General features: G+C 37.2%; 1 protein-coding gene across 2 annotated transcripts in view; it reads right to left on the bottom strand.

The window, feature by feature from the left end:
- Positions 1-312: 312 nt before the first annotated feature.
- Naa60 (N-alpha-acetyltransferase 60) overlaps positions 313-27,821 on the bottom strand; it is a 43,017-nt gene continuing 15,508 nt past the window's right edge. Inside the window, exons 2-7 of one of the 2 annotated variants that reach the window (XM_076208484.1) lie at positions 25,019-25,109; positions 18,410-18,574; positions 12,684-12,898; positions 11,006-11,110; positions 6,590-6,730; positions 313-1,877 (exon numbers count right to left, since the gene is read on the bottom strand). In XM_076208484.1, coding sequence (XP_076064599.1) covers positions 6,598-6,730; positions 11,006-11,110; positions 12,684-12,898; positions 18,410-18,574; positions 25,019-25,109 — 709 coding nt within the window. In that variant the 3' untranslated portion in view covers positions 313-1,877; positions 6,590-6,597. The remainder of the gene's footprint in view (positions 1,878-6,589; positions 6,731-11,005; positions 11,111-12,683; positions 12,899-18,409; positions 18,575-25,018; positions 25,110-27,821) is intronic. The other variant, XM_076208485.1, reaches the window with a different exon arrangement.

Genomic DNA, 27,821 nt, shown 5'->3' with positions numbered 1-27,821 from the left:
ATAACTATGAATCATACCTACTGTTTACCAGTCAATGGAATTCATGGCCATTGGAATTACAAAACCTCATAAATACAATGATTGGTTACCCAGGAGAAATAGTACTGTTAGTGTAGGGTGGTGACCTGAATGCAAGCATGCTAGTTCAATTCTTGCTTGTCTTGGAAATAATTTTTCTCCTGGGCTACTTTCTGGAGGGATTTTGGCTGTAGGCCTATTGTGGAGTGTTTGTTATGTGATCTGAATGTATATTTTTTCAATCACCTTGACAATTTTCTGAATAAAACATGGCTTCAAAATCAAGCTGTTGCAGAGGCTTTCAGGGACTTTATTGACTCCAGGAACAATGTTTTCTACAGTACAGGCATAAACAACATCATTACATATTGGCAGCAAAAATGTGTGCAATCACTTGTAGCCTAATTTGATTAAACATCTTTGCCAACACCTTTTTTTCTATGAAGTGACCTTGTAAAAACATTACTTTCAGGGTAACCTGATAGTCTTCTTTGTAAACATTTGGGTGATTTCAATGTAAATAAAAGAATAATTTATATCATAGGAACCATTCTGTCTTTATAAAATCTTATATACAACAACTACAACTCTTCTTAACCTATCCCAGTATAAGGGTTTAGGGCACATATTCTTGCAAGGAATTAACATTCAAATAGCACACGGGCATCATCTGTTGGGATGCAATTGTATTGGTATATGGGACTCCATAAACTAGGGTGAGGGATGCTTTGTATTGAGATGTGGAACATCCTGTATTGACATATGGAATCAAAAAGTATTGAGAAATAGTATAGGAAATATGTTTTGGTGTGGGACATATATGTATATACATACATATATATATATATGTATATATAGTGAGGGTCTAGGATACAAAAGTACTAAATTCTAGAGCATTATAATCAAATATAGGAAACAAAGTTGTCTAGTGTTGGTTTACTATGGAAACGTTTTCAGTTATAAAAAGTAATTACAGAATATAAAATGAAAAGTCAAAGTGGTATGGCACATAAACAACTGCAAGTATAGGGAACCATTTCCCACATATAACGTGTTAATGTGTGTAATGTGGAATATGTGTCAATGTGTGGGATACAAGTATGTTAAGGGAAGAAGATACAAATATATTTGATATATGTTATTAGTCTGAAGTATGAAGAAGAAATCTTTTAGTGTATAGTACTTTAAGATGTGTAGGATGCAAGTAGGGATATGAATTACAAGATGTGGTCACATATAGTTCACTGTCTTGGAGTCTACAATACAAAAGTGATCAGATTTCTGATATTATATTTGGGTTTAGGATACAACTGTATTATGATCCAAGGAGCTAATGTGTTGTCTGGAGTATAAATGTGTAAAAGATGTGCTGAATGACTGAAAGGCTGATGAAGAGGGTGAGCCATATACTTGTGAAGCCCAGATTCATGAGCAGCACAAAACCAAGCACTGGATGGCCAGCGCTACAATGATATTTGAAAGAGATGATGCAGATGAAGCAGGCTAGGAATGCATCAGGAATCAGCATTCAATGACTCACATTAGAGACAAAACTACTGCAATATCCATTGCAACTTTCACTTGTATGCCTCATTCACTATGACTGTCTTTCTTATAAATAGTCTTGTGAAACCTTCATTATAGTTCTGCTTTGATCCTTTTGCTTCATTCATGCTGAATTCTCAGTATGTACAAACATAAAAATTCCAACAAAAAATATACTGGACTCCTCTATCATCTACAAGGTACAACAAATAAGCCTATGTCTTCTGCTGGCATGAGGTTAACTCCTGCTTTACTACTGAAAGTAGAGTTGCCACATGGAGGACTCCAAAGTGTGGGAAGACTACCCCACAACCCTGTTTGAAAGAATAAATTATATTAATATGTGATTTGTAAATCTTCCACAATCACCACAAAAACGAAATTTGATTACACACTAGAGAAAATAAAAAGGTAAACACGTAAGTTGCTTTATAAAAATGTATACAGTATGATACACTGAATGGCTGTGTATGGATGATGCTGTGATGCATGGGAGTGGGTGGGGGATATTGAGTGGGGGGGTGAGGGAGTATGTGTGAATGATATTTTGATGCAGCTTGAAGGGATTTCTCCTTGTCTTTTCTTTTTCTGCATGAGGGGAGGGAAAGGGGGGAGGGGTCCCTGATTAAATGAAGTGGCCTTGCTGTAGATGTGCTGTGTCTTGCTACATTGCTTCTGACCCTGGGCAGTGGGGGAGATGCTGGGATGACCTGTCATCCAGGAGGAGCCAAGAAAAGTGGGAGAGAGGGGTGGTGAATGGAAGTGGAGTATGTGGAGATGAAATGGGTGGGAGTGGATTTATGCCTTTGACTTTCGCTATCTCCCTTGTATGGGTGAAAAAGCCATTAGTATATGTATGTACACAGCTCTCACATTCTAGGACTAAAATACATCTAGATAATTATTATGTTGTGGAGATGGACATTTTTTTTTTTATAGTTGTGGATGCTTGATGTGTTCACCTATGCAAGTTTTACAAAAACAAGCTAAACTCTTTAAATCTATCCACTAGCAACACAGGAAACCATTCATAATGTTAATAAAAGTTGTTGCCATGAGTTTCAGTGGTTAGTAATCTGCAGCCCCACAGTGGTTGGTAACAGTCCTTGGGACCTCCCACAGATGGTCTTGGATCACGTGATGGACTCATGATTGACACTTATTTCCCTCCCGGAAGAGAGCTCAGAGCTCATATATGACCAATCTATGGGTAATGCTGTGACCTTACAAGCACACACATACCCAACTCCCCACCCACGAGAATTGGTGTCACAAATTGCAGTGCAGCAATACTGAAATTATTTCAGCCCTGGGTGGGATTCAAATCTGGACTGCTGTAGTGGTGGCTGGAAACTTGGACATGATCAGATGGAAAATCTTGTATGGTTTCCCATGTTTTTTGTATTTGCAGAGAGGGTGAACACATTGTTATGTCAGATGTTGGTTGTTGTTGTTGTTGTCGTTCCCTAGACTGTCTGTCCGAGCAGTCCCATCTCCCCAAGGAATGCCACAGCCAAAACTGGGTTTTCCCACAAATCCTTTATGGAGTGTATGTTGTGTTATTTGCGTGCATGATTGTGTATAATGCAGTCTTCCATTATGTGTTGTACGGTATGGGGTGAAGTGTTACATCCTGGGCAGCTGTTCACAATGCAGTCATCCAGCCTCTTCTGGTAGCTTAGAAGTGCTGGGTGGTGGCTGCACCGCAGTCTGGCCAGGTGGACTCTGTCCTTTCATGGGAAAGAGGATTCAGAAGGGTGGATATCAGGGGGTCTGGCATGCAGCAGTGTGTTGTCTTTCAGTGTGTTAATGGAGCAGTGAGTGATATGATTATGAATATGTTTCCGGAGGCTGGTATTTGGTGGTTGTGGAGGAAGAGAAGAGAGTATCTGTGTGTGATACAGGTCTTTGGGTTTTGTTTTAATGTTTCTTGGTGTGTGTGGGTGTTCTGCTATGTAGTGTAGCGGGTGTGATGTGTTTGTGGTGGCAGCTGCAAGTATTAGTGTGCCTCTCATGTTGAGGTGGTCCTTGACTTTGAGGACTTTTGTTTCATGGTGTAAATGGTCTGTAGGTGTTGTATTTGTGCAGCCTGTAATTGTTTTTAGGGCTTTGTTTTGTATGATTTGCAGGGTGTTGTGGTGTGTCTCACTGAGATTAGGACCCCATGCAGGACTCGCATAATTCATCACTGAGTGTATGCATTGTTTGTATATTGTTGTATTAGTTTCTTTGTTTTGCCCAAATGTTGTTCCAGCAATTGACTTAAGTGCGTTAAGGGGACCGGCTGATAAAAAGATGAAAATCTTTATTAATTGGGTTATTGCACAGAAATTTATGCCAGGAGTTAGGGACACCATATACATCTTTCCTAACCCAAAAAAACTAATCTGCAATCCTTTCATGTTTTGCCCCCCCTCCCCCCACCTCCCTTTCAAAAAAATTGATCATTTTGAAATGGCTACTCCTCCTATAATAATTGCTCTACATGAATGAAACTAATATGGTGGAAGAACCTCATCCAGACCTTCAAACTAATAGAGAGAAAGTTTAGTTAAAGTAATTAGTTTGTGGAATTTTACTTTTTATATTTTTTCTCACCCTGTCCCCCTTCAAATAGGGAAAAAAATTGTCAAAAATTAACCCTTTCAGATATTAAAAAAAAATGTTCTATTTCATCAATCAGGCAGATTTAGACATATTATGTGTGAATTTTCATTGAAATTGATTAAAATGTTATGGAGGAGTAGAAGTTTGAAGGTATAAAACTTAGGTTTTGAGATACGGGCTGTCAAAGTTTTCACTAACTTTGAACCCCTACATACTAATATAAATAAGGAATATCGTGGCATTTCCTTATTTAGTTTTTTAGGCTTGAATGTTGATAATATTTAGAATAAGATTTATTCATATTCAGTCATATATGTTGATGTCCAGTCATATAATCTTCTGTCTTCTGGCTCCTGGTCCCCACCTGCATTTTAGGCAGGTTATTACATTTGGGTGTCATAGTTGCCATCACTACTCATTGTTGCCAGGTTTTCAGTTGAATGTTCCAGGAACATATTCTTTTACACTTTTCTTTGTTTTTTTCAGTTTTGGGTTTCTTTTTCCTCAGACTCATCAACTGTCTTTGATCTTCCTGCATCGTTAGGGAGTGGTCAAGGGATGCAGAGCTTTTAATAAACTTGCCTGCTGATACCCAAAATTGTGATCCAGAATTTTTGCTTGGCACACAAACTGCAGTCTTCATGTCCCAGCAAACTTGGTCTTTTGAGCTCTCTTCGTCACAGTCTCCACTCATTCCTCATCATGCAGCTTCTCAGTCTTCTCCCCATCCTCTTCTATACATGATTGATACATTCTAATTTTTTTACCTTGATGTTTTCATAGGGGCCACGGTCATTGTTCAGTGCACAAACTGCATTGTAGGCGCTGGAATCCCCATCTCCAACAAAATTGACATATCGGAATCCTAGAGACTCAGACCGTGCAAACATTCTTGTAGCTCCTTCTTGTTCCATTCCTCCATGCTGGGGTCTATATATAACCTCTGGTACAGAGACAGAGTTGCCAGAAGTCACTAGCAATAGCACTCAATCATTACAAATTATTGTTATTTATTGCAATAATATATATATTGTACTGACCAATACGTATCATAGGGCCGAGATGGGGTCGAGTTGGGGGGAAGAGAGGGTTTATTTGCCATAACTATGAAAATAAGGCGAATTTTGATTAAATATTCTGCATACAGACTGTCGATTGCCATACGCAGATGTAGAAAATTTTCCCCAGTTTTTCATATTTTCCCCAATTTTCATCAATTCTTGACCAGCCGGTCCCCTTAAGTCTAAGTCCTGGAGCCGCAGCATCTACGTCGTGGGACCACCCCCCAACCCCAAGAGTTGGGGGCCAAACGGCGGCAACCAGCCCTGGCCACCGGCTCTACGCAGGTGGCACCGATCCCCAAGAGGAGCTACGACTGCCTTGGGAAGTACCACAATCCTTTTTCTCAGATGTTGGTTGTTGGGGGATGTTGCTGGAGTTATGTTTAGGTTGACGACTTGATCAAGTATTTTGTGTCCTCTTTGATCTGCAGTGTGTGTCAAGTCATACTGGATGATGTGAGTTCAGATCACCTACCAGTATGTAATCTGTTAATGAGTAGAGCGGTGGGAGTTGAGAGATGAAGTCTCGTGGGGTTGATGTAGTAGGTGTGATGAATATGTTTGTGATAATGTAGGCTGTTTTCATTATTTGTGATTGGATTGTGATTATTTTGATTGCAGCATCTGTGCTCGATTGTCTGGTATCCCTAGCTTTGTTGGAGAAGGATATGGTGTTGTGTACTAGTATTACAAGTCAATCCTTGTGTCTTGTGTTGTCTTACTGTTGTGTAATTAGTGAATGAAGGTATTGTTATTTGCAGTATCAGTTTTTTTTTTTATGCTCACTGGCCAAGCAGGTTAGGATCTCACTACTTGCAACAGAGGTCAAGGTGATGACAGTTAGAACCCTGCCACCAGCGAGTTGGACCAAGGACATGGTTCATTGAATTCCACACTACAAAGTCCTCTGTAACAGGCACCATCCTAGCCTCCTGATAGTGGGTAGTTTCATGATGTTAAACTGAATCATCATCATCATCAGTCATCAGTTTTGTTTCTTGAATCAAAACTATATGAATGTTATGTTTGTGTAAGAAGTAGAGCAGCTCTGAGTGTTTATTAGTGAGTCCATCTTCATTAATCTGTAAGATGTTTTGGGTGTACTTTTTTGTTTGTGGGTGAGTTTTATCATGTGTTGGTTACAGCTCCAGTTATGTGAACTCGTTTATGTTATTGTTATTCATTTTAGGTTGAATCATAGTGGTATGTGTTGTAAGTGTTCCATTATATTACAATTAAGTTAATACATACCCTAACCAGGCAATTAAAAAAAAAATCAGTATGCATATATATCTTGAACAAATGGGGAACAACAATATAAAGATCCATGCAGGGAGTACAATGGCAGCCAGACTTACCAACTGGGCTAAGAGCATCTATGGGTCATAACGGCTGTGGCAGCATGTGCCAGGAAGCACCATAACTTGCACGCTACACGAAGGGGCCATGAACAAACCTCCACAATGTACCATGAAGTAGCAAAATGATGCATGTAGTCTGTATACATTTGTTAAGGACCTTTTCACTTATGGAAAACAAAATGATAAGTTTAAAATACAAAAGAAACAAATATACAGGAATGATGAAATTTATCATATTCTGTCACCTATATCTGATCTCCCTGCATTGTAGATGAAAAAAAAAAAAAAAAAAAAACATGCTTTCTTTTGGCAGCATTGGTATCTGGCAGCAAAGGAAATAGCAGACTTTTGTTAAGAATGAAGGAACATTGTGATATACTACATTTATAACCAATGCTGGGAGATTGTGAATGGATGAATATGTATGGTTTTGGAACAAGTAAGAGTAAAAAGTATGAGAGTGGTAGTAGTTTGTGAGAGGAGAAATGAGTGTTAGAGTTGAACAAAACTAAGGAAGTGCATGGCCGGGTTTGAAAGTGTAGTTAGTAGGGTATATAAAGCAGAGGGAGGAAAAAGAAGAGATTGAATGGCTGTGTTAGTGAATAATGAATTTGTGTGTGGTTTGAATGGAAGGAATTTTCATCAAGGATTATTTGGGTTAAAAATGAGAACAGATTGTGAGGTGTGGGTGACTGTGAATGTGCTACTCCTTTTAGAGGAATTCTTTTATGCATTTTCGACTGTTTCAAATATCTATACCTTGGTACTGCACGTGTTCCCATCCATTCTATTCTTTTGAAGTCCTCTTACCTGTCAAGACTTATGTTTTCTGTATCAGTCTTATGAAATTTCTATGATTTTCAAGTCTTATGGGGTAAGTTGAAAATCTTACACTTTTTCTCCATGTGATATTTTTTGTGTTTGTTTTAAACAATTCTAAATAAATTCCCCTACAGCTCAGCCTCACTGATGGTCTTTGTTATACTGTTGTACTAATGTTGTACACTATGTAAACACATGACACAGTATAAGCACCACTGACTCGATTTGCTTTTAATCGAGGCTAATAGAAATAATGCAAGAAAGGGACTGATGGACAGATTGTGCCTTCTTAGATCTACAAAAAGCATTTGATAAAGTACCACACAAAAAGCTACTAAAAAAATTAAACAACAGGTGGAGTAAAAGGGAAGTTATTGGAATGGATAGAAGATTTCTTGAATGGGAGAAAAGTGAGGGTGATACTTAGAGATAATAACTCGACCTGGGAAGAAATGATAAGTGGAGTCCCACAAGGTTCTGTATTGGCTCCGATAATGTTTGTTATATATATGAATGACATGAATGAAGGTGTGGAATGTTATATGAACTTCTTTGCACAGATGATGTAAAACTGCTAGAGAGTAAGTACAAAGGAAAACTGTGAATCACTACAGAAAGACCTGGATAAAGTCTGGGAATGGAGTCAAAAGTGTGAAGTAAACTTCAACATCAAGAAATGTAGTATAATGGAATTTGGAAAAAGTACATACATATACATATACCAAGGCTTTTTCCCCCTTACAAGGGGGGTAGCCAAAAAGAAAAAGGCATAAAATCATTCCCACCCATTCCATCCCTGAATACACTCCACACCCCTCCACCCTCCCTCCCATCTTAGCACCTCCTGAATGATGGGTCATCCATGCACCTTGTCCACTGCCCTGGGTCAGAAGCAGTGTCGCAAGACACAGCACATCCACAGCAAGGCCGCTTCATCAAATCGGCGACCCACCCTCTCCGTCCCCCCATTGCATAAAATGAGAGGACGGGGAGAAATCCCTTCGGGCTGCGTCAAATTCTGCTCACACATACTACCTAACCCCCCATCCACCCGCCCATTCCACCTCATGCTATCACAACATCATCCATATACAACCATTCTCCATTCACCCCTGTCTTCTGTCCTCTTCCGTCCTTCCTCAACAGACATTCCCCTCTTCCCCAAAGCCCCCTTCACCCCATCCATCACCTACGATCCATAGTATCGTAGCATACTCCAATCTTGGTCTTATCAATGTAACTAATATTTTCTTTACCATTTCTTCATCCAAGTAGTCAAAGGCCACTTTCATTGACCTTAGTAAATTGAAGGTTTCTACAATTATTTTATTGATGTGTTTGTCTGTTTGTCTTTGCTGATAATTACTTCTAGGTCCCTTTCCAAGCTAACTTTTTTTTACTTCCTTCGTACCAATTTCATATTATCCTGATATTCTAATTTTACTTTTTCAAAAAAAAAAAAAATGAAAAAGTAAAATTAGAATATCAGGACAATATAAAATTGGTACAAAGGAAGTAAAAAAAGTTAGCTTGGAAAGGGACCTAGGAGTAATTATCAGCAAAGACATGTCACCAGACAAACACATCAATAAAATAATTGTAGAAACCTTCAATTTACTAAGGTCAATGAAAGTGGCCTTTGACTACTTGGATGAGGAAATGGTAAAGAAAATATTAGTTACATTGATAAGACCAAGATTGGCGTACGCTACAATACTATGGACACCCAGTACTAAAAAGAATATAAAGAAACTAGAAATAATTCAAAGAGCAACGACAAAGATGACACCAACACTCTCCAAACTGATATACGAACAAAGATTGTCCAAATTCGAGCTACCTAACCTGGAACAAAGAAGAGAAAAAGGAGATCTACTGACCATCTACAGAATTATGAAAGGGATGAGAGTTCCCGATAGAGACAATTTATTAAAGTGGGATAAAAGAAAAACAAGAGGACATGAAAAGAAACTCAAAAAGGATAGTTACAGACATACATACATACATAGAGACGAAATCTGAAAAAGAATATTTTCCCAAACATAATGACATCTGGAATAAATTGGATAATGTAACAGTGAGTGCAAAAACTATACAAGAATTTATGGACAAACTTGATGCTGAAAGATACAAAGACAGGTCACTACCAGCACAGCTCTCTTCCCATATAATAACTAGGTAAATACATAATGAAAAACTAATGTTTACAAGAAGTAAATAGTACTGCTTTTTATTATGTGGTGTTCATATGGTGTCATGTGTTTACATTGTGTTTTCATTCTGCATTTATTCTGAAACAAATTAATTTATTGAATGACAAAAAAATATGGTTTTCTTATGGTTTAATTACCGTTTTATACACAAACTTATGGTCTCTAATGCAAAATCTTACAGCAAGACACCACAGTAGCTTGGCAGGTATGAGTCCTTAGTCATTAATCATATCTTTTTAGAAACTGCCTGATATATATTCATTTTCTCTACCCTGCTATTTTACTGCATATATCTTTACTTTATAGGTAACAAATATCCCTTTTCATCTATAATTCTTTGAGGCTTGGTTTCCATTTCTTTCTTACCTTTGTAAGTGTTCTGTATATAAGATAAAACTACCTTTTCATCACAACATTCACATGTCTATAATCATTTTATGACATGAATTTACCTTTTTCAGAACAATACCTATATTTAAGGATTTTACTTTTCATGAACCATCCATAATTCTACATTCATGCTGACATGAATTCCACAATTATGCTGATATCAAAATGTATGACTTAGTGGTGAGGAGGCATGAAGCTGCAGCCATAGCTATCTCACCTTTGCCTTGTGTCCTTGGACTGTTGGGACAGGTAACAGTCACTGCTGGAAATCAAAGAGAACAGCAGGATTCAAACCCACAACGTAGCAAATGTGAGACCAGTATGTCTCTGATTATGCCACCACTGCAAGTATGAAGCATGATATACATACATACCAAAGGCTCTTTCCACTTTATGAGAGGTGGTTAGCCAAGTCAAAGCATACACCCACTTCACATACATTAAAATCCATTCATCATCCTTCCCATTTCAACACCTCATGGATGAAAGATCATCCTTGTTTACTACCATACTGTTTGGGTTGAAGACAATACAGCAAGACAGCACCTACATGGAAGGGTCTGGCAGCCAGAGCAGGTTTATCTTTAATACTTCATTATACTTTAATACTTCACTATCCAGGAGGTGCCAAGATAAGAAAGAGGGTGGAGGGGAATGGAGTGTATTCGGGATGGAATGGGTGGAAATGGTTATTATACCTTTTTCTTTTTGATTACCTCCCTTGTAAGGGGGAAAAAGCCTTTGGTATATGTATGTACTTCATTATATGGCAGTTCCACTTCCTCAATCACTCACAAGTAATTCATGAAGCAGGCAAGAATACCCTTTCAGGCTGCATCATTCCTTCATTCCTTCATAATCTCCCTCCATTACCTTCTATTTTTTTGCATTCCTTTTCTTGTTCTATAGATGTTTCTTGTATATCCAAGGTCCTTTTTACCCTATCCAAAATGCATGATGATTATACTTTAAGCTAATAAAAGGATATAATAATGACCAGGGAGCATGGCCTCCATTGATGTAACGTACATAAGAGAAGCCATCCTTAGGTCTGCCCTTGATGTTATAGTAGTATGGCAGGAAGGCATGGCGGCTGTGGAGCAAAATGCAATAATATTAATGACTTTATACATTTGAAGAAAATGAACAGAGAGAATTAGCACCAAATATAACACCAAAAACTCTAAATTTTTTGAAAAATTCAAGACAATCTACTACAAGTCACAGAATAAATTTAATTCATTCAATAAAAAAAGACAGGATGAGTCAAAGCACACACCAATTATACAGCCATCCCACACCCATTCAAAAACCTATTCAGTGTTTCCCATTTTAGCCCTCTTCAATGAAATGCTATCCTTGTCCCCTACCATACTGCTTGGGTCAGAAGCAATTCAGCAAGACAATACCACTTCCACAACAGAAAACACCAGCTTTCTTTATCCCCACTGTTTCATTACACTGTGACCCCCCTCCTCATAAAAGAGAGAGAGAGAGAGAGAGAGAGAGAGAGAGAGAGAGAGAGAGAGAGAGAGAGAGAGAAAAAAAAAGAGAGAGAGAGAGAGAGAGAGAGAGAGAGAGAGAGAGAGAGAACATCCCTTCAGGCTACATCATACTTTCATCCATTTACAACCACAACATCCCTTCATCCATTTACAACCACAACATCCCTTCAGGCTACATCATACCTTCATCCGTTTACAACCACTCTCCATGCACGCCTGTTTTTCCACTCATTCTTCCTTGGTCTACAGACATTTATCTTTCATCCAATGCCACTTTCACCCCATCCACCCACCTTGTTCTTGGTCTTCTCAAGTTCATTTCATCCAATTTTGCTTTCCACATTCTTCTTTGCTAGTCTTTCCTCTCTCATTCTTTCCATACACCCACACCATTTCAGCATTCTTTGGTCCACCCTATACGTTTAGTTCCTTTCTGGCCCCATTCTATGCCTCACCTCCACATCTTTCATTCTATCCACACTCATGAGAGAGGTTGAGCAGGGTTTATAGGATATTAAGTTTACAGAGGTTGGGGCTTGAGACATTGGAAATTACACTTATCCAGCATAGTCTCCATCCCCCTCCTGTGCCAGATAAATGGTGCTCTATTTCTATATTATTATCTCTGACAAGTTAAACACCATATGAGGACAGAGCCTTTATTTGTACGACGTTTCGCTTATTACAGCTTTTTCAAGTACAAGTTGAGATACATAGGCTTGAGATACATATGCTTGAGATTAAATAAGCATTTGTATCTCAACTTCTACTTGAAAAAGCTGTAATAAGCAAAACGTCGTACAAATAAAGGCTCCGTCCTCATATGGTGTTTAACTCGTCAGTCTTGTCAGCAACTGCTACTTTCATGAAAATTATTATCTCTGTTGTATTTTATCTGTTTGTTAGTTTTAATAATCACCCATGACAATGAGACATTAACTGCCTATTTCTGTTTTAACTATTGTTTGACAAGCCCCCTTTGTATTGTCCCTCCACCCTGTTATTATCCTCAAGCACTTTAGAGACATTTTCTTCAATGTTACAAGCTGAGAAGGCTCTCAGAAAAATGTTAAAAATTGTCTTTCTAAAATATAAAACTAAAGGCTTAACACTGCTAAGAATAAAATCCCTTGATAAAGTTCCATTAAAGTTTCACCATACCTGAAATTCCGTTTTTCATAAAACTTAATAGCTGCTTCATTGGAAGTAAGGACATGAAGCAGTACAGCCTTGACAGCTGAAACCTGGTGAGTAGTAAGGAGATTGAGGTAGTTATCCAGCAGAAGGGAAGCCACTCCATTTCTTCGGTGATCTTTACTAACACCAAGACTCAGGATGTAACCAACTTCACCTTGGCCAGTGAGAAGGTCCTGATCCTGTTGATGTTTGCAAATGATATTATTAAGAACCAGTTAACAGATTTTTTTCCTTAACTATAATAGAGGGAGGTGCTAAGATGAGAGGGAGGGTGGAGGGGTGTGAAGTGTATTCAGGGATGGAATGGGTGGGAATGATTTTATGCCTTTTCCTTTTTGGCTACCTCCCTTGTAAGGGGGAAAAAGCCTTGGTATATGTATGTATGTATGTATAATAGAGCATTATGATATACATGATATGATAAAAAGGAGGAGGGTTCCAACCAAAATTCACAAACATAATACTAATTTCTTCCCTTTTAGTCTCATCCATAACATATCCATTCACATTTAATGACACAATTAATAGGATTTTGGTAGGAGGCCTCCCAGTCCATCCTATGCCCAACTTTTCACAGGAAAAAAATACTTAATGGGGAGATCCCTAGTTCTCTCATTCTGTCCCAATTACAAAGGATTACAAAGGATTACAAAGGCGGAGCATACCGACAGGAGACCTTTTGATCCATATCTAGGTCGGATGCGAAAAAAAAAATCATATTAACCCCTTCCATACGGTGCCGCACACGTAGGCGTCATGGGGAGCGAGTGTATTCGCGAGGCTGCCATATCGGCGTCTTGATTATATTTATTGTAGTCGCCCCTCCATAAAGACATTCTTTCTAATTCTTTTGTAGTCGCATTTTCTATGGTTATCAAAATTCACGGGTGAAGAGAGAACGATCGATATAAGCGGTGACTATATTTTATGATGCGAGTATTATTACGACACGTCGTACGGCTGGCATTGGCTGCTGCCACCGAGATCTAAGTCCATGACGCCTACGTGTGCGGCACCGTATGGAAGGGGTTAATAATAAAATAATAAATAAAAACTATAATAATGTAAATAACAAATAAAATACATAAATAAATGCATAGGTATAGTTAAATAATAAACAAACAGGTAAATAGTAAATAATAATAAATTGACATAACTAATAATAAATGAAAATCAGACAGACAAAAGATAACAAAACAAAAACAAATAATATAAGATAAATTATAATCATTACAGCATCTTACTTAGGTATTTATCTAAATGATTCTTAAAGCTTCGAACTGAACTACATTGCACTACCTGTGCAGGAAGTTTATTCCATTCATTAACTACACGGTTGGCAAAGTTGTTTCTACCCACTTCCAAATTGAATCTATTTCCGGATAGTTTGAGACCATTGTTTCTTGTCTGATTCTCATTCAATGTAAAACTTTTATCACTTTTGATGTTGTCAATTCCCTTTAAAATCTTAAAGACCTGTATCAAGTCACCTCTGAGTCTACGCTTTTTTAGGGAAAACAGATTCATGTGTTTTAGTCGATTTTCGTATGATTTATTTTTGATATTTGGAATCAGTTTTGTGGCTTGCCGTTGTACTTTTTCCAGTCTGTCAATGTCTTTAATGAGATTCGGTGACCATACGGAAACAGCATATTTCAAATGTGGACGAACTAACGATTTATATAGCTTGTTAATGAGTGATGGACTTTTGAAATCAAAAGATCGCGCAATCTGTCCCAGAATCTTATTTGCTTTCTCAGAGGCTGAAATACACTGCTTGGATGATTTGAGGTCGTTACTGATAATTACGCCGAGATCTTTTTCACTATCCTCTTCTGTTAACGAATTTCCAAATTACTTGTAATCGTACTTACTGTTATTTTTACCTATGTGCATTACCTTGCATTTACTTGTGTTAAATTTCATTAGCCACTTTTCAGACCATTGCTGTAATTTATCTAAATCTTCTTGAATATCTAATTGGTTTGAGTGATCATTTGCCACTCCGCATAGTTTTGTATCATCAGCAAATTTGGAAACAGTAGATTTTAGTCCATGGTCTATATCATTTATATATACTATGAATAGAAGTGGCCCAAGAACGGAACCCTGAGGAGCTCCACTTGTAACATTTTTCCATCCAGAAGTTTTTCCATTTAAAACAACTCTCTGTTTTCGACCATTCAACCAATTACTAGTCCAACTTAATAGGCTACCACTTATTCCGTGTAAAGCTAATTTAGTAATTAGTCTTTCGTGTGGGACGGTATCAAAAGCTTTTGCAAAGTCTAGATATATTAAATCTATATTGTTTCTTTTGTCATAATTCGAGATAACTGTGTTGTAGAATTCGAGTAAGTTAGTCACGCAAGAACGTTTCCATCTGAAACCATGCTGGCTATCATTTATCAAACGGTTACTTTCTAAATGATGTTCGATAGCATCTCTGATGATAGTTTCCATTATTTTTCCTACGATTGAAGTCAAACTTATAGGCCTATAGTTATTTGGTTTCTTTTTGTCACCTTTTTTGAATATGGGAGTAACGTTAGCTAGCTTCCATTCTCTTGGGACATCTCCGGATATGATGGATTTCTTGAAAATCATTTCTAATGGAACAACAATCTCATTTTTCATTTCCTTTAAGATTCTTGGATGCCAACCGTCTGGCCCTGGTGTTTTATTAACTTTGAGTTTGTCTATACACCTTTTAATTTTTTCTTTTGTTATATTTACCGTAGTAAGTTTACCCTAGACTTTTCACAGGTTTCAGTTTGGAATTCACTTTGAGGTGTTTCGTTTACGAATACCGAGCTAAAATAATTGTTTAAGATATTACGCATTCCTTCATTTGAATATTCAAGTTGACCGTCAGCAGATAATAGTGGACCAATGTGATTCCTAACAACCTTTTTATCTCTAATGTAACTATAGAATTCTTTGGGATTCTCTTTGGATTTATCAGCGATGTTACTTTCGTATTGTCGTTTTCTTTTTCTTATTGTCTTTTTTAAATCTCTCTGTATTGATACATAACTTTCATAGTCATTAGATGCACCCGAGCACTTATATTTCTTATAAGCCTGTCTCTTTTTAGCAATAGTTTTTTCAGTTTCTTTGTCGAGCCACTTTGGGCTAGCCTGATTTGGGGGACGTCTGTCCTTAAAAGGAATGTAAGTTTGAATCATCTTAGTGAGCGTATCTTGAAATATTTCCCACATCTGATCTACAGGTCTTTCGTTTAATTTTGCCTCCCAATCTGTAAGCTGAAGCTCCTGACGTAGTCCTATGAACTGAGCTTTACTGAAATTGGGTATTTTAGAAACACAAGTATCTATTCTAAAATTGTTTAGGAGTTTGAATCTAACTAAGTTGTGATCGCTATTTGCAACAGATTCACCGACTTCTACATCAGTTACATGCTTTCGCGGCTAGTGATCAAAAGATCGAGTAAGTTTCCATATCTTGTGGGCTCTTTTACATGCTGAATTAAGTAATTGTCACCAAGAAAATCAAACAAGCGACTACCTATATGGCCATGTTCAAGGGTCATCCAATCAATGTCAGTAAAATTGAAATCACCCATTATCAATAAATCCCGGTTGCAGAAACTAGACAGTTCTTGAAATAACAGTTTGTTGTCTGCTAATGATAATGTCTTTGGCCTATATATTACACCTATATTCATTTTTTGTCCATTTGTTTGGGTTAACTCAACCCATAAACTATCATATGCATCCTGTTTCACTTTCTCTAAAACACAAGCATGAACATTGTTTTTAACCATATCGAGATTTTCGCTTTTGACATACGCCTGTATTTCTTGAAATTTGTTCCTAATACTACGAGCATTAAAGTACATGGTTTTAAGAAACTCGTGATTATTTCTTTTTGACACATTTTGAGTTTCAATATCATGTCTTACATTATCATTTTGTTTTTTATCTATACCTTGCTCTATATTATTATTTGGTCCTTCATTGACATTCAATGCCTCATTAACATTTCTCCCATCAAAATTAACATTTCCCCCATCACGGACATCTGGTCGATCACAGTCATCCGATCTCTTTTGTACATTTTGTCCCCCTACGTCACCGTGATTCACGCCGGCCTCCTGTCGTTCAGTGACATTATGTCCAGCATCCCTTTCTAAAATTATATTTTGTCCTCCAATGACATTATATCCTACCGTGATATTTTTTCCTCCACTATAATTACATCCCATCGTGATCTTTTGTCTTCCACTGTCATTACATCCTATCATGATATTTTGGCCTTCATTGACATTCTGTCCGGTATCCCTTCCTAAAATTATATTTTGTCCTTCACTGACATTATATCCTACCGTGATATTTTCTCCTCCATTATCATTACATTCTATCGTGATATTTTGTTCTCCACTATCATTACTTCCCATCATGATCTTTTGTCCTCCACTGTCATTACATCCCATTGCGACATTTTGTCCTATGACATTACATCCTAATGTGACATTTCGTCCTCTAGCGACATTATATCTACTGTCATTACATCCTATCATGATATTTTGGCCTTCATTGATATTCTGTCCGGTATCCCTTCCTAAAATCATATTTTGTCCTTCACTGACATTATATCCTACCATGATATTTTCTCCTCCATTAGACGCTAGATAAATCCCAATTATTCATTCATTCTCCATTATCATTACATCCTATCGTGATATTTTGATCTCCACTATCATTACTTCCCATCGTGATCTTTCGTCCTCCACTGTCATTACATCCCATTGCAACATTTTGTCCTAAGATATTACATCCTAATGTGACATTTCGTCCTCTAGCGACATTATATCCTAAAATTATATTTTGTCCTATACTGGCACATTGTTCTGCATTAATGCTATACTCTACACTGTTTTCCCAAGTACATTCTATTTCCCCTTCCCTTTGGGCTTCTACCCTAAAAAAGGAGCTAATTCATTACAAACTCCCACAATGAGGTTTGTAAGAACATCTTTGCCTCTGCAGGTAAGGTGGATCACATCAGAAGCGTAAAGGTCATGGCGCCTAGAAAAGAGATACCAAGGATCAAGAAAGTGGTATCCCAATTGTGTGCACAACTGCGATATCCTATCATTGATCCCTATGGCTCTACTGTTCCAACACGAGCCTGCGTAGATCCTCGGGAGGATCCCACAGACTACGTGACGGCTCCCACGTTCCTTCATCTCCTAAAGGAGGACCTTGTAATTCCAAACAAGCTCCTCTGATCTCACCCTACCTACATCGTTACTACCTACATCGTTACTTCCCATAGTCACCCTCTACAACACTTGGGAAAATGGTTATGGTATTTTTCTTCCCTGTCACTAGGGGAAGTAGCTGAAGAGTCAGAAATGTGGTGAGGGACATGCAATAAAAAAAATAAATAATAATAAAAATAAATAAATAAATAAATAAATAAATAAAATAAAATAAATAAATCCTTTATAAGTAAAGACTCAATTCTAACATAGACAAATGATATGATTTTGATCCATAGGGGTGCCCAAAAATAGTCCTTAAAGTACTGACTACATTTTACTATTCAGCCATTACCCCCAAAAGTTAACACAATAATTAAAATATTATTCAAAATCAATAGAATCATGTACATTTGATGGGAGAAATGTTCAAATACACCAGAAATACTAAAAAGCAACTTACCTCTTTATTCATCTTAGTGAGAGGCTTGGTTTCAGCAACAAGGAGGCCAACAATCTTGTTCTGAAATGTTGCAGCCAGTGCATAAAAGCGTGGATTGGCTGTGATGTCTTCATACCATACATCAGGATACTCAATAGGAAACCACTGCTTGCACAAACGTTTTACCTGTAAGAAAATTTTTTACTAACTCATTTGCTAAATTGATATACTTTAAAGACTTTGTTCTGGCTAAAACATGATTTTATTCAATTAAGGATAAAGGGGTGTAGGTTATTTCAATGATCCTTTCATTATGATGAACCACTTTGCTGATATTGTTTTGGCTAACTTTGTATAACTCTGTGATTATAATGGAGAATGCTGGGTCAGCTTGTAGCAGACACCCAAGATCCAGCAACTATAGTCACCTCTTTATTGCATCCAAAACTGTTCAGATATATCTTCACACATGTACTTTGTAAATCTATACAAAATCATAACAATACATGCATGTATGAATCTCAGTGTTACTGGGTCATATTTCTTGCACTGTGAATTACTCATATATTGTATTGTTATGAGGGTGCTGTTCGTTTATACAAGTTATTTGTATAATGTAGTAAAGCATAGGCATAGACTTGTTCTATGTAAGTGGGTATGATTTATCACACGTCTCCCAGTTTGGCTCGGCATGCCTCAAGCATAGTCTGTCTCCAAAGTGTGAGGGGTGTGAGTTTTCCTCTCAAAATATCTAATTCAATTTGTGTATAGAACTAGGTGTAATGTGCGATGATTGGCACAATCAGCGCACATCAGAAACATTAAGAATGGAGTACCACAGGGCTCAGTTCTATCCCCCACACTATTTAATCTATACATGCATGACTTACCCACACCAGACAACTCAGAAATACAAATCTCTTCCTACGCAGACGACATAACAATCACATGCACACATCGTAACACAGACAAAGCTGCAGAAATAATCAAGCCATACCTTGATACACTCAACACATGGTTCATCACAAACAGACTCAAAATAGCTCCAACCAAATCTACAGCAACACTTCTCACCAACTGGACAATAGAACACAAATATATACCTCATCTCTACATCAACAACACTCTAATACCACACACAAACACACCGAAAATTCTTGGTGTAACATACGATACATCCATGTCTTTCAAACAACACATCACAAACATAAAAAACAAATGCACACCTAGACTTAACGCACTTAAGTCAATCACTGGAATGACATTTGGACAAAACAAAGAAACTAATATAACAATATACAAACAATGCATACGCTCAGTGTTGAATTATGCGAGTCCTGCATGGGCTCCTAATCTCAGTGAGACACACCACAACACCCTTCAAATCATACAAAACAAAGCCCTAAAAACAATTACAGGCTGCACAAATACAACACCTACAGACCATTTACACCATGAAACAAAAGTCCTCAAAGTCAAGGACCACCTCGACATGAGAGGCACACAAACACTTGCCGCAGCCACCACAAACACATCACACCCACTACACTACATAGCAGAACACCCACACACACCAAGAAACATTAAAACAACACCCAAAGACCTTTATTACGCACAAATACTCTCTTCTCTTCCTCCACAACCACCAAATACCAGCCTCCGGAAACATATTCATAATCATATCACTCACCGCTCCATTAACACACTGAAAGACAACACACTGCTGCATGCCAGACCCCCTGATATCCACCCTTCTGAATCCTCTCTCCCACGAAAGGACAGAGTCCACTTGGCCAGACTGCGGTGCGGCCACCACCCAGCACTTCTAAGCTACCAGAAGAGGCTGGATGACCGCATTGTGAACAGCTGCCCAGGATGTAACACTTCACCCCATACCATACAACACATAATGGAAGACTGCATTATACACAATCATGCACGCAAACAACACAATATACACTCTATAAAGGATTTGTGGGAAAACCCAGTTTCGGCTGTAGCATTCCTTGGGGAGACGGGACTGCTCGGACAGACAGTCTACGGAATGACAACAACAACAACTAGGTGTAATTTTAATGTGGACAGTTAAAGTAACCCATGTCTCCAGTACTGTGATAAATCATCATACAAGAGAATTGTAGTGTAGTGTGAAATCTGGTATAGATTTATGCATTTTAGGAGAAGAAATACTTTGTTTTCTCCTCATGAAAACAATAGTGTTTTGATTTATGTATTGGTTTCTGTTGTATTAGACTAAACTCCATCTTGTCTGTAGTAAATTATCTTATGTGAAATTGGTGTTGCTTTTACATCTTAACAGTAATAGTGTTTAGTGTTCATGAACATTGTAACCACACAGTGTATAAAGAATGGTGAAATACACAATACCAGGAAAACATTTGTGTATACATGTCTCCCTCTCAATATGATATCCATGAATGGTACATGTCTGAACCCATCTATAAACAAATAGATCAGGAAAGAAGTACTCTCCCATCATAGTTTTGTTTCAGTATACACTGTCTTATCATCGTATATAGTATCCTCACCAAATAAATTACCAACAGAATTTAAAGCCTTCTTAATAATAAGCTAAGCAAAGGGTGTCATCTCTATCTGTTCTCTCCTCCTATCTTTCTTTTCAAATTTTTCTCTCTCCAAAACTTTTCTCTACCCCTTACCTTAAGCTCCAACATTAAACAGAGAAGACATGAGATTGAAAATGAATATCCATGGTATTTTGAGAATTCCACCAGCCATTAGCACTGAACACAGAGGTGTCCACTCCAAGTGTGCTTATGGAAATCATACCATGACACGTAAATGATGTATCCTGACTCCCTCTTGAAAAACGTGCCCATACTTCCTTCTCCTTTCTGTTAACTCTAGGCTACCCACCTAGACTGACAATTAATGATCCTGCATTAACATCTGTTGCTTTTCTAGCAACAAGCTGCTCTTTAGGAATTTAATTTGTTGACAAAAATTATACATTAGTTGACTTTCAGAGGTGAAACAATTGTGCATCCCTGCTTTATAGCATAACTTTCAGAGTTGTTTACATACTTTTGTAAAAGAATCTTAATTTCCACTTATATGTTGCACATAAAAAAGCTCTGGGCAACAGATGATCAAATGTTAGTGAGAATATAGCATTTTCTATTCTATGGATGAAAAACATGAACAAACAATTACTATGTGATTTATCCAGTATTTAACAATTAAGGTTCCATTCTATTATGTGTTATTTTCTTTAACTATGGCTCTTATTGTGAAACTTACATGAAAGAATGAATGACACCTAACAAAAATTATTCATGACTTCCTAATAGTTTTATCTTTTGCAACAATATATTCTATATACATTACTGTTTTATGACAAGATTTGAAGTTGTCACTGGTTGTTAACGATCATAGGAGTGACACCTGGGTGATGACTGAAAGGAAGAGAAGTAAGGTGGAGGTAATTCAACATACCGGAGGGCTATGTAAGTACAGACGCTCCTCAACTTACGTTTTAGTTACATTCTGAACGGCCGAACATAAGTTGTAAATGAACGTAAGTTGTTACTGTACTATACATCCGTAAATTCTATTACCGTATCTTATAAAACACCCCTAAATCATTAATTATACACATAACATTGTAAAATAATAACATTAATTTCAAATAAATTAAATTCAAGCAACATAAATTGAGATGGTGGAGGAGGAGGGGAGGAGGAGGATGAGGATGAGGCAAGGCATGTTCAGTTTGTCGTTTGTGCAATGTAAACAATGGACGCAGCTTCGTGCGCAAGTATCGTTTGAACTACGGAGAGCGCGCTAAACTAAAAAATTCACTCAAAAAATATTTTTTTACAGTCAGTTCAAACGTAAAATCGAAAAAACGTAAAACGAATGAACGTAAGTAGAGGAGCATCTGTAATTACAAAACAGATTTGTGGTAAGACTGGAGCACAGATTAGTTTGAGAGAAAGAGTAGAACAGACCACCAAACTTAAGATAGTATGATCATATTATCAGAATGAATGGAAATAGACATCTTTAGAGGATGAACAATTCAGTAGTTCTGGAAGAAAGATCACAGAAAATTTTTATGGATAGGGTAAATGAAACCATAAAAACTCATGATCAGGATGTCAACAAGTGAAAATATGTGTGGAGTGACAGAGTTGAAGTTATATTCTGTCAGCAACAAAAAACAATTCTATCCTTGGGGACAAAAAATCACTGAAGTGTAATCATATAAACTGTACAGGAAAGAATTTTATGGAGGTTAGTAGAACAGAGGTATAGTAGAAGTTATGTGATGAGCATTCTTTTTTTGTTTTGAGTGGAGATAAGTCTCCAATCATAAAAAAATTGCTGAGTAACTTGACCTGTAGGGATATCCCTAAAGTACCTGAGACCTAAGTACCTAAATACCTGTTCTGTGAAAAGGGTGCACCTGGGATAAATTGGCAGCATTCTGGGAAAGTGATGAAGAGTAACCTTTGCATGGTTAAGCACAAAAGAGTAAATAGGACACAAGAACATAAGAATGAAGGAGACTGCAAGAGACCATAAGGCCTACACTAGGCAGCTCCATATCCATCACCACCTGTCATCCCCATCCATAAAATTGTCTAACCGTTTCTTAAAACAACTGATAGTTTCAGCGCTCACTACATGGTTACTAAGTCTATTCCATTCATTGACCATCCTATTAGTAAACCAATTCTTGCCTATTTCCTTCTTAAGTCTAAATTACTGCGAGTCCTGCCCTGTTGTTTTAATATGATGACCTTGTTTGCATCATCCTTGTTAAAGCCTTTGATCACCACGCAATCTGCATCTTTCCAGAGAGTGTAAGTTAAGGTGCCTAAGCCTCACTTCGTAAGGGAAATTTCTGAGTCCATGTATCATTTTGGTCATTCTTCTCTGTACTGATTCTAGTGAATATATGTCCATTCTATATGACAGAGACCAAAACTGTAATGTATAGTCAAGGATGGGTCTAACTATTGCTAGATAGAGTTTGATAATTACCTCTGCACTTCTATCCGTTACCATCCTAGCAATGAAACCTAATGCTGTTAGCTTTATTCCTGGCGCTAATGCACTGTTTCCTGGTTTTAAGGTCCAGACTCACTAGGACATGTGAGGAGGAAGTGAAAGTGGTGTGGATCTTTCTGATTCATCCTTGATGATCCCATTATGCCAGTAACAGCTGATAGATTGGAGAAAGCAGGTAGTGGTGCATGGGATAAAAAAATGACTTGAGGCCAAGTGCAAGTGTCCTTATTACGAGGAGTGAAGGAGGTGACATAGTGAGAATGCCAGAACTTACACTCATGATTTTTTAACCAACTGCTACTGACTATTAGTGTATTTTATTTCTTACAAGGAAGGAAATTTAGGGGAGGGCCATGCACACCCTCCCCCCCTTGCTGGATGCACCCCTGAGCAGTAATGTAATTCAAATGATCAACCCCTGCTGTCGTGAAACTTCAAACATGGGTCCCCTGAGCATGAATGCACTATCATTCCTACATTCTGAATGTACAAAATATTCAATAGCCTGATACATATAAATTCAGGTACCCAGGAATTAGGCTGACTAGATGCTAAAGCTATGAAGCTTGATTTCTATGAATCCCAATGTCACTCAAGAGTGTGACAGCACCAAAGCTTATATTTACTTTGGCATTGCAACTATTCTGGAAAAAAAATGCTAGCAGTAGCAATATAATTCATATGATCAAGCTCAGCCCTTGTAAAGCTTTGAATGCTGGTTTCTCTGAGCATAGGTCCCACACACTACCATTCTGTCACTCAGAATGTATAAGAGATTCATCAACCTGATACCCATTCTGGTCCCAAGAAATAAGGTTGACTGGACACTACAGCCCTAAAGCCTATTTTCTATGAATCTTATATACAGTCAGACCTCGCCCAACATGAATTTTACATTCCTTAGCCTATTGTGCAGGATGAAATTCATGTTGGGCAAATAACAGGTTTTATAGGAAAAAATAGTTTAGGTTCCCAGACCCTCTCCAGACACTGGCACAAAACATGACTTGGCAGGCTATTCAAATTCTGCCATCCTGAATCATGGTCATGTTCAGCAAATTGTGGGATATTTTACCTATTCATTAAATGTGAAATTTTGTGCACAGTAAAGAAGTGTTGGGCGAGGTCTGATAGTACATATTATATATATATATATATATATATATATATATATATATATATACTCACATATATACAAATCTACAGAATTATAAGAAGTATAGAAGTCCTTGATAGAGAAGACATACTGAATAAACACAAGAGGACATGGAAGGAAGCTTAAAAACGAAAGTTATAGAAGAGACCAGAAAAAGAACAGCTTTCCCCAGAGAGTGGTGGATGTATGGAACATACTAGATGAAACAATAGTGTGTGCAAAAACAATATATGAATTTAAGAGCAAATTAGATATGGCGAGTTACAGAGACGGGACACCACAAGCATAGCTCCCCTTCCCGTAAGACACAACTAGGTAAATACAACTAGGTAAATAACAAAACTTCTGAAGACATACAAAAACATGGTTAAGGGTATCTAACATTAACCTCACATAACAAGATTGTAATATGTTACCTCTGGTAGGTCTTGGGGACAAAGGAAACGCAATTTGAGTTGGGCGAGGGTACACAGGGGCACGGTGCTCTTGGGTCCATCGCTGTCAACCCTAACGGAAAAGAGGTGTTATGGTTATATAAGCTCGTAGAACCATTAAGTAAACACTTGAAAACACCAATGATAAAACACAAAATCCTAAATCTGAAACATTCATAAATTCTAGCAAGTTACATTTTCTTTACATCTAACCTCATCATTCTGGGAACCTAACGCTAACCTAAATGAAAATAATCTACCACTAGCATAAAGAAGGAGCATTACATCAAGGAAAGGTAAATAATTACTTTTCTCTATTTCCATGGTGAATTTGATAGAAAGGACCAAGGCATTAAGTTTAGATAAGAACAAAGAAGTATCATCACTGGCAGGCCAAATACATAAGATATCATCAATGTACCTATACCATTTAACATTATTGGGGAGAATTGTAGGTAATAACTTAGTTTAAAAAAAAATCCATGTAAAGACTGCTAAGACTGCAACCTACATTCTCCAGTTCTTAGCAATCTTTACATGGGATGAAATGGGTGTGAGTGGATTTATTGACTTTGGTCAAAAAAGCCGTTGGTATATGTATGTATATAAAATTTTAGAAAGATATGTTGTATGTCTGTCAACATATTTACCTAGTTGTATTTTACGGGAAGGGGAGCTATGCTCATGGTGTCCCGTCTTCATATCTCATTTTATCTAAATTATTTTTAAATTCATATTGACAGTGAGATATGAAGGCAAGAAATGCGAAGTAACAATTCATTGTGTATTGGTTAAATGTTGCTGTTGACACTTTTATTTTATTTTTAGTGTGGATTATTATTTAACTAGAGACTATGTTGAATGTTGGGAGGTGGTTCATCCATGGTGAAACAAAACCCCAACATGAATCACTATTTCTGTAATGTCCCACATAAAAGCCAATAAAATTTTTGGAATAAAGTAATGTAAGTGTAAAAACTATCAATTACATAATACTGCACTTCATTTATGATATACAATTTATCAGTATATATGCATTTTTAATCTATATTGCTATTAGTTTTTTCATATAAAGGGTGAAATTTTTTTTTTTATTTCTGCAGCTCAATATCTTGGTATCAGTATTTTTGTCACATTTATGCTTACAACTCAGAAATTTCTTTAAATATATGATTTTTTGTTTATACAATACTTATTCTTTTTTATATCATCTTGCTGAACTGTCTCTATGGGTAAAAATAAAACTTTTAGCAATACAATTATGTAAACTTTTTTCACAAAACTTGGGTATTCACAAAGACAAATCCAGTATGGTGTAACTTTTAGATATAGAATAAAAACTGAACAAGAGCATCTTTATCAAAGCTTCTAGTTTTCTAAAAAGAAAAATCAACAGATCACAGTTTTTATTAGTTACTAAGCTATAATATATATGTAATAAGATTAGTTACTAAGATGTTGACATGGCTGTTCAATGTGTACATGGATGGGGTGGTGGGAGAGGTGAATGCAAGGATCATGGAGAGGGAATTGGAGATGGTTAAAGAAAATGGAGAAAAATGGGGTTAAGCCAGTTGTTGTTTGCCGATGACACTGTGCTTATAGCAGGATCAGAGGAGGGATTGAGGAAATTAGTGACAGAGTTTTGGGGAGGTGTGTGAGAGGAGAAAGTTGAAGGTAAATGTGGGTAAAAGCAAGGTAATGAGATGTACAAGGGGAGAGGATGGCAGCATTTTGGAAGTGAGTATTAAAGGAGAGAGGCTGAAGGAAATGGATATATATATATATATATTTTTCATTTTTCAGTGGATTTCCATGGAAGTTGCCACAGATCATTTTTACCATCTCCCACTTACAAAAGAAAAAAGAAAAAAAAATCTAACTTACTTATTTTGATATATGCATACTGACCATCCTTAACAGACTACACTTCTAAATTTGCTACTACATAGAGGAACCATATATGTACATGCACTTCCTTCTCTTAGGAATATATCACTCAATTTCACTACCCTTTATACCATAACTATTCCTCCCTTCATCACAAAGTCCACATGACAACAATCTAACTCTGGTGCCTTACCAGCTTTCATCTCATTCAATACTCTTTATATCTCACATCACAATTATTTTCTTGGCATCTTCCACTGTCACAATCAATACCTCCCTATCCTCCTCTACATTCAACAACTCCCTGAAATACTATACCCATATTTTCTTTACTGCCTTCACTCCTATTAGCATCTGTCTATCTACACCTTTTACCTTCTCCTTTATACTAAAATCATTCCCCCTCATTCTTTTCATTTCCTTCCAAATTATTTTTTCATTCTTCTCATATTTCTCTATTAAACACCCCCACCTTACATGTATTATCTTCTTAGCCACCTTTACTTCATGTGGTGAAAGATGAAGGTGCCAAATAATACCTTCTTGAAGGAACCAATTACTGAAGAACTAAAGGAGTGCCATAGATATTAATAAAATAGTCTAGCATCTAACCAGAACCAAAGTATATACTGTACTGATAATTTCAACTCTATTTCAAAAGGTGCCTCTTAGATGAATAAAACTGTCTGGTGACAAAATACGATTATACATACCCCTTGATTTTGATAGTTATATGAGTTAAATAAGATAAGTTGAACCCTCTTCCTCACTGAAGGGGTTCCACAGGGATGAATGAAATACCCCAACAGCAACCATAATAAAAGCAAAAGGCCCTTTTAGTATGGAAGAGGTTGAAATAGTCTTAAATCATTCAAACTCCTGGGGCACTACTCAT

This window comes from Oratosquilla oratoria, chromosome 25 (assembly GCF_046742065.1).
Source record: "Oratosquilla oratoria isolate Oo_2021 chromosome 25, ASM4674206v1, whole genome shotgun sequence".
NCBI lineage: Eukaryota > Metazoa > Arthropoda > Malacostraca > Stomatopoda > Squillidae > Oratosquilla > Oratosquilla oratoria.
This window is presented reverse-complemented; position numbering and strand designations above follow the sequence as displayed.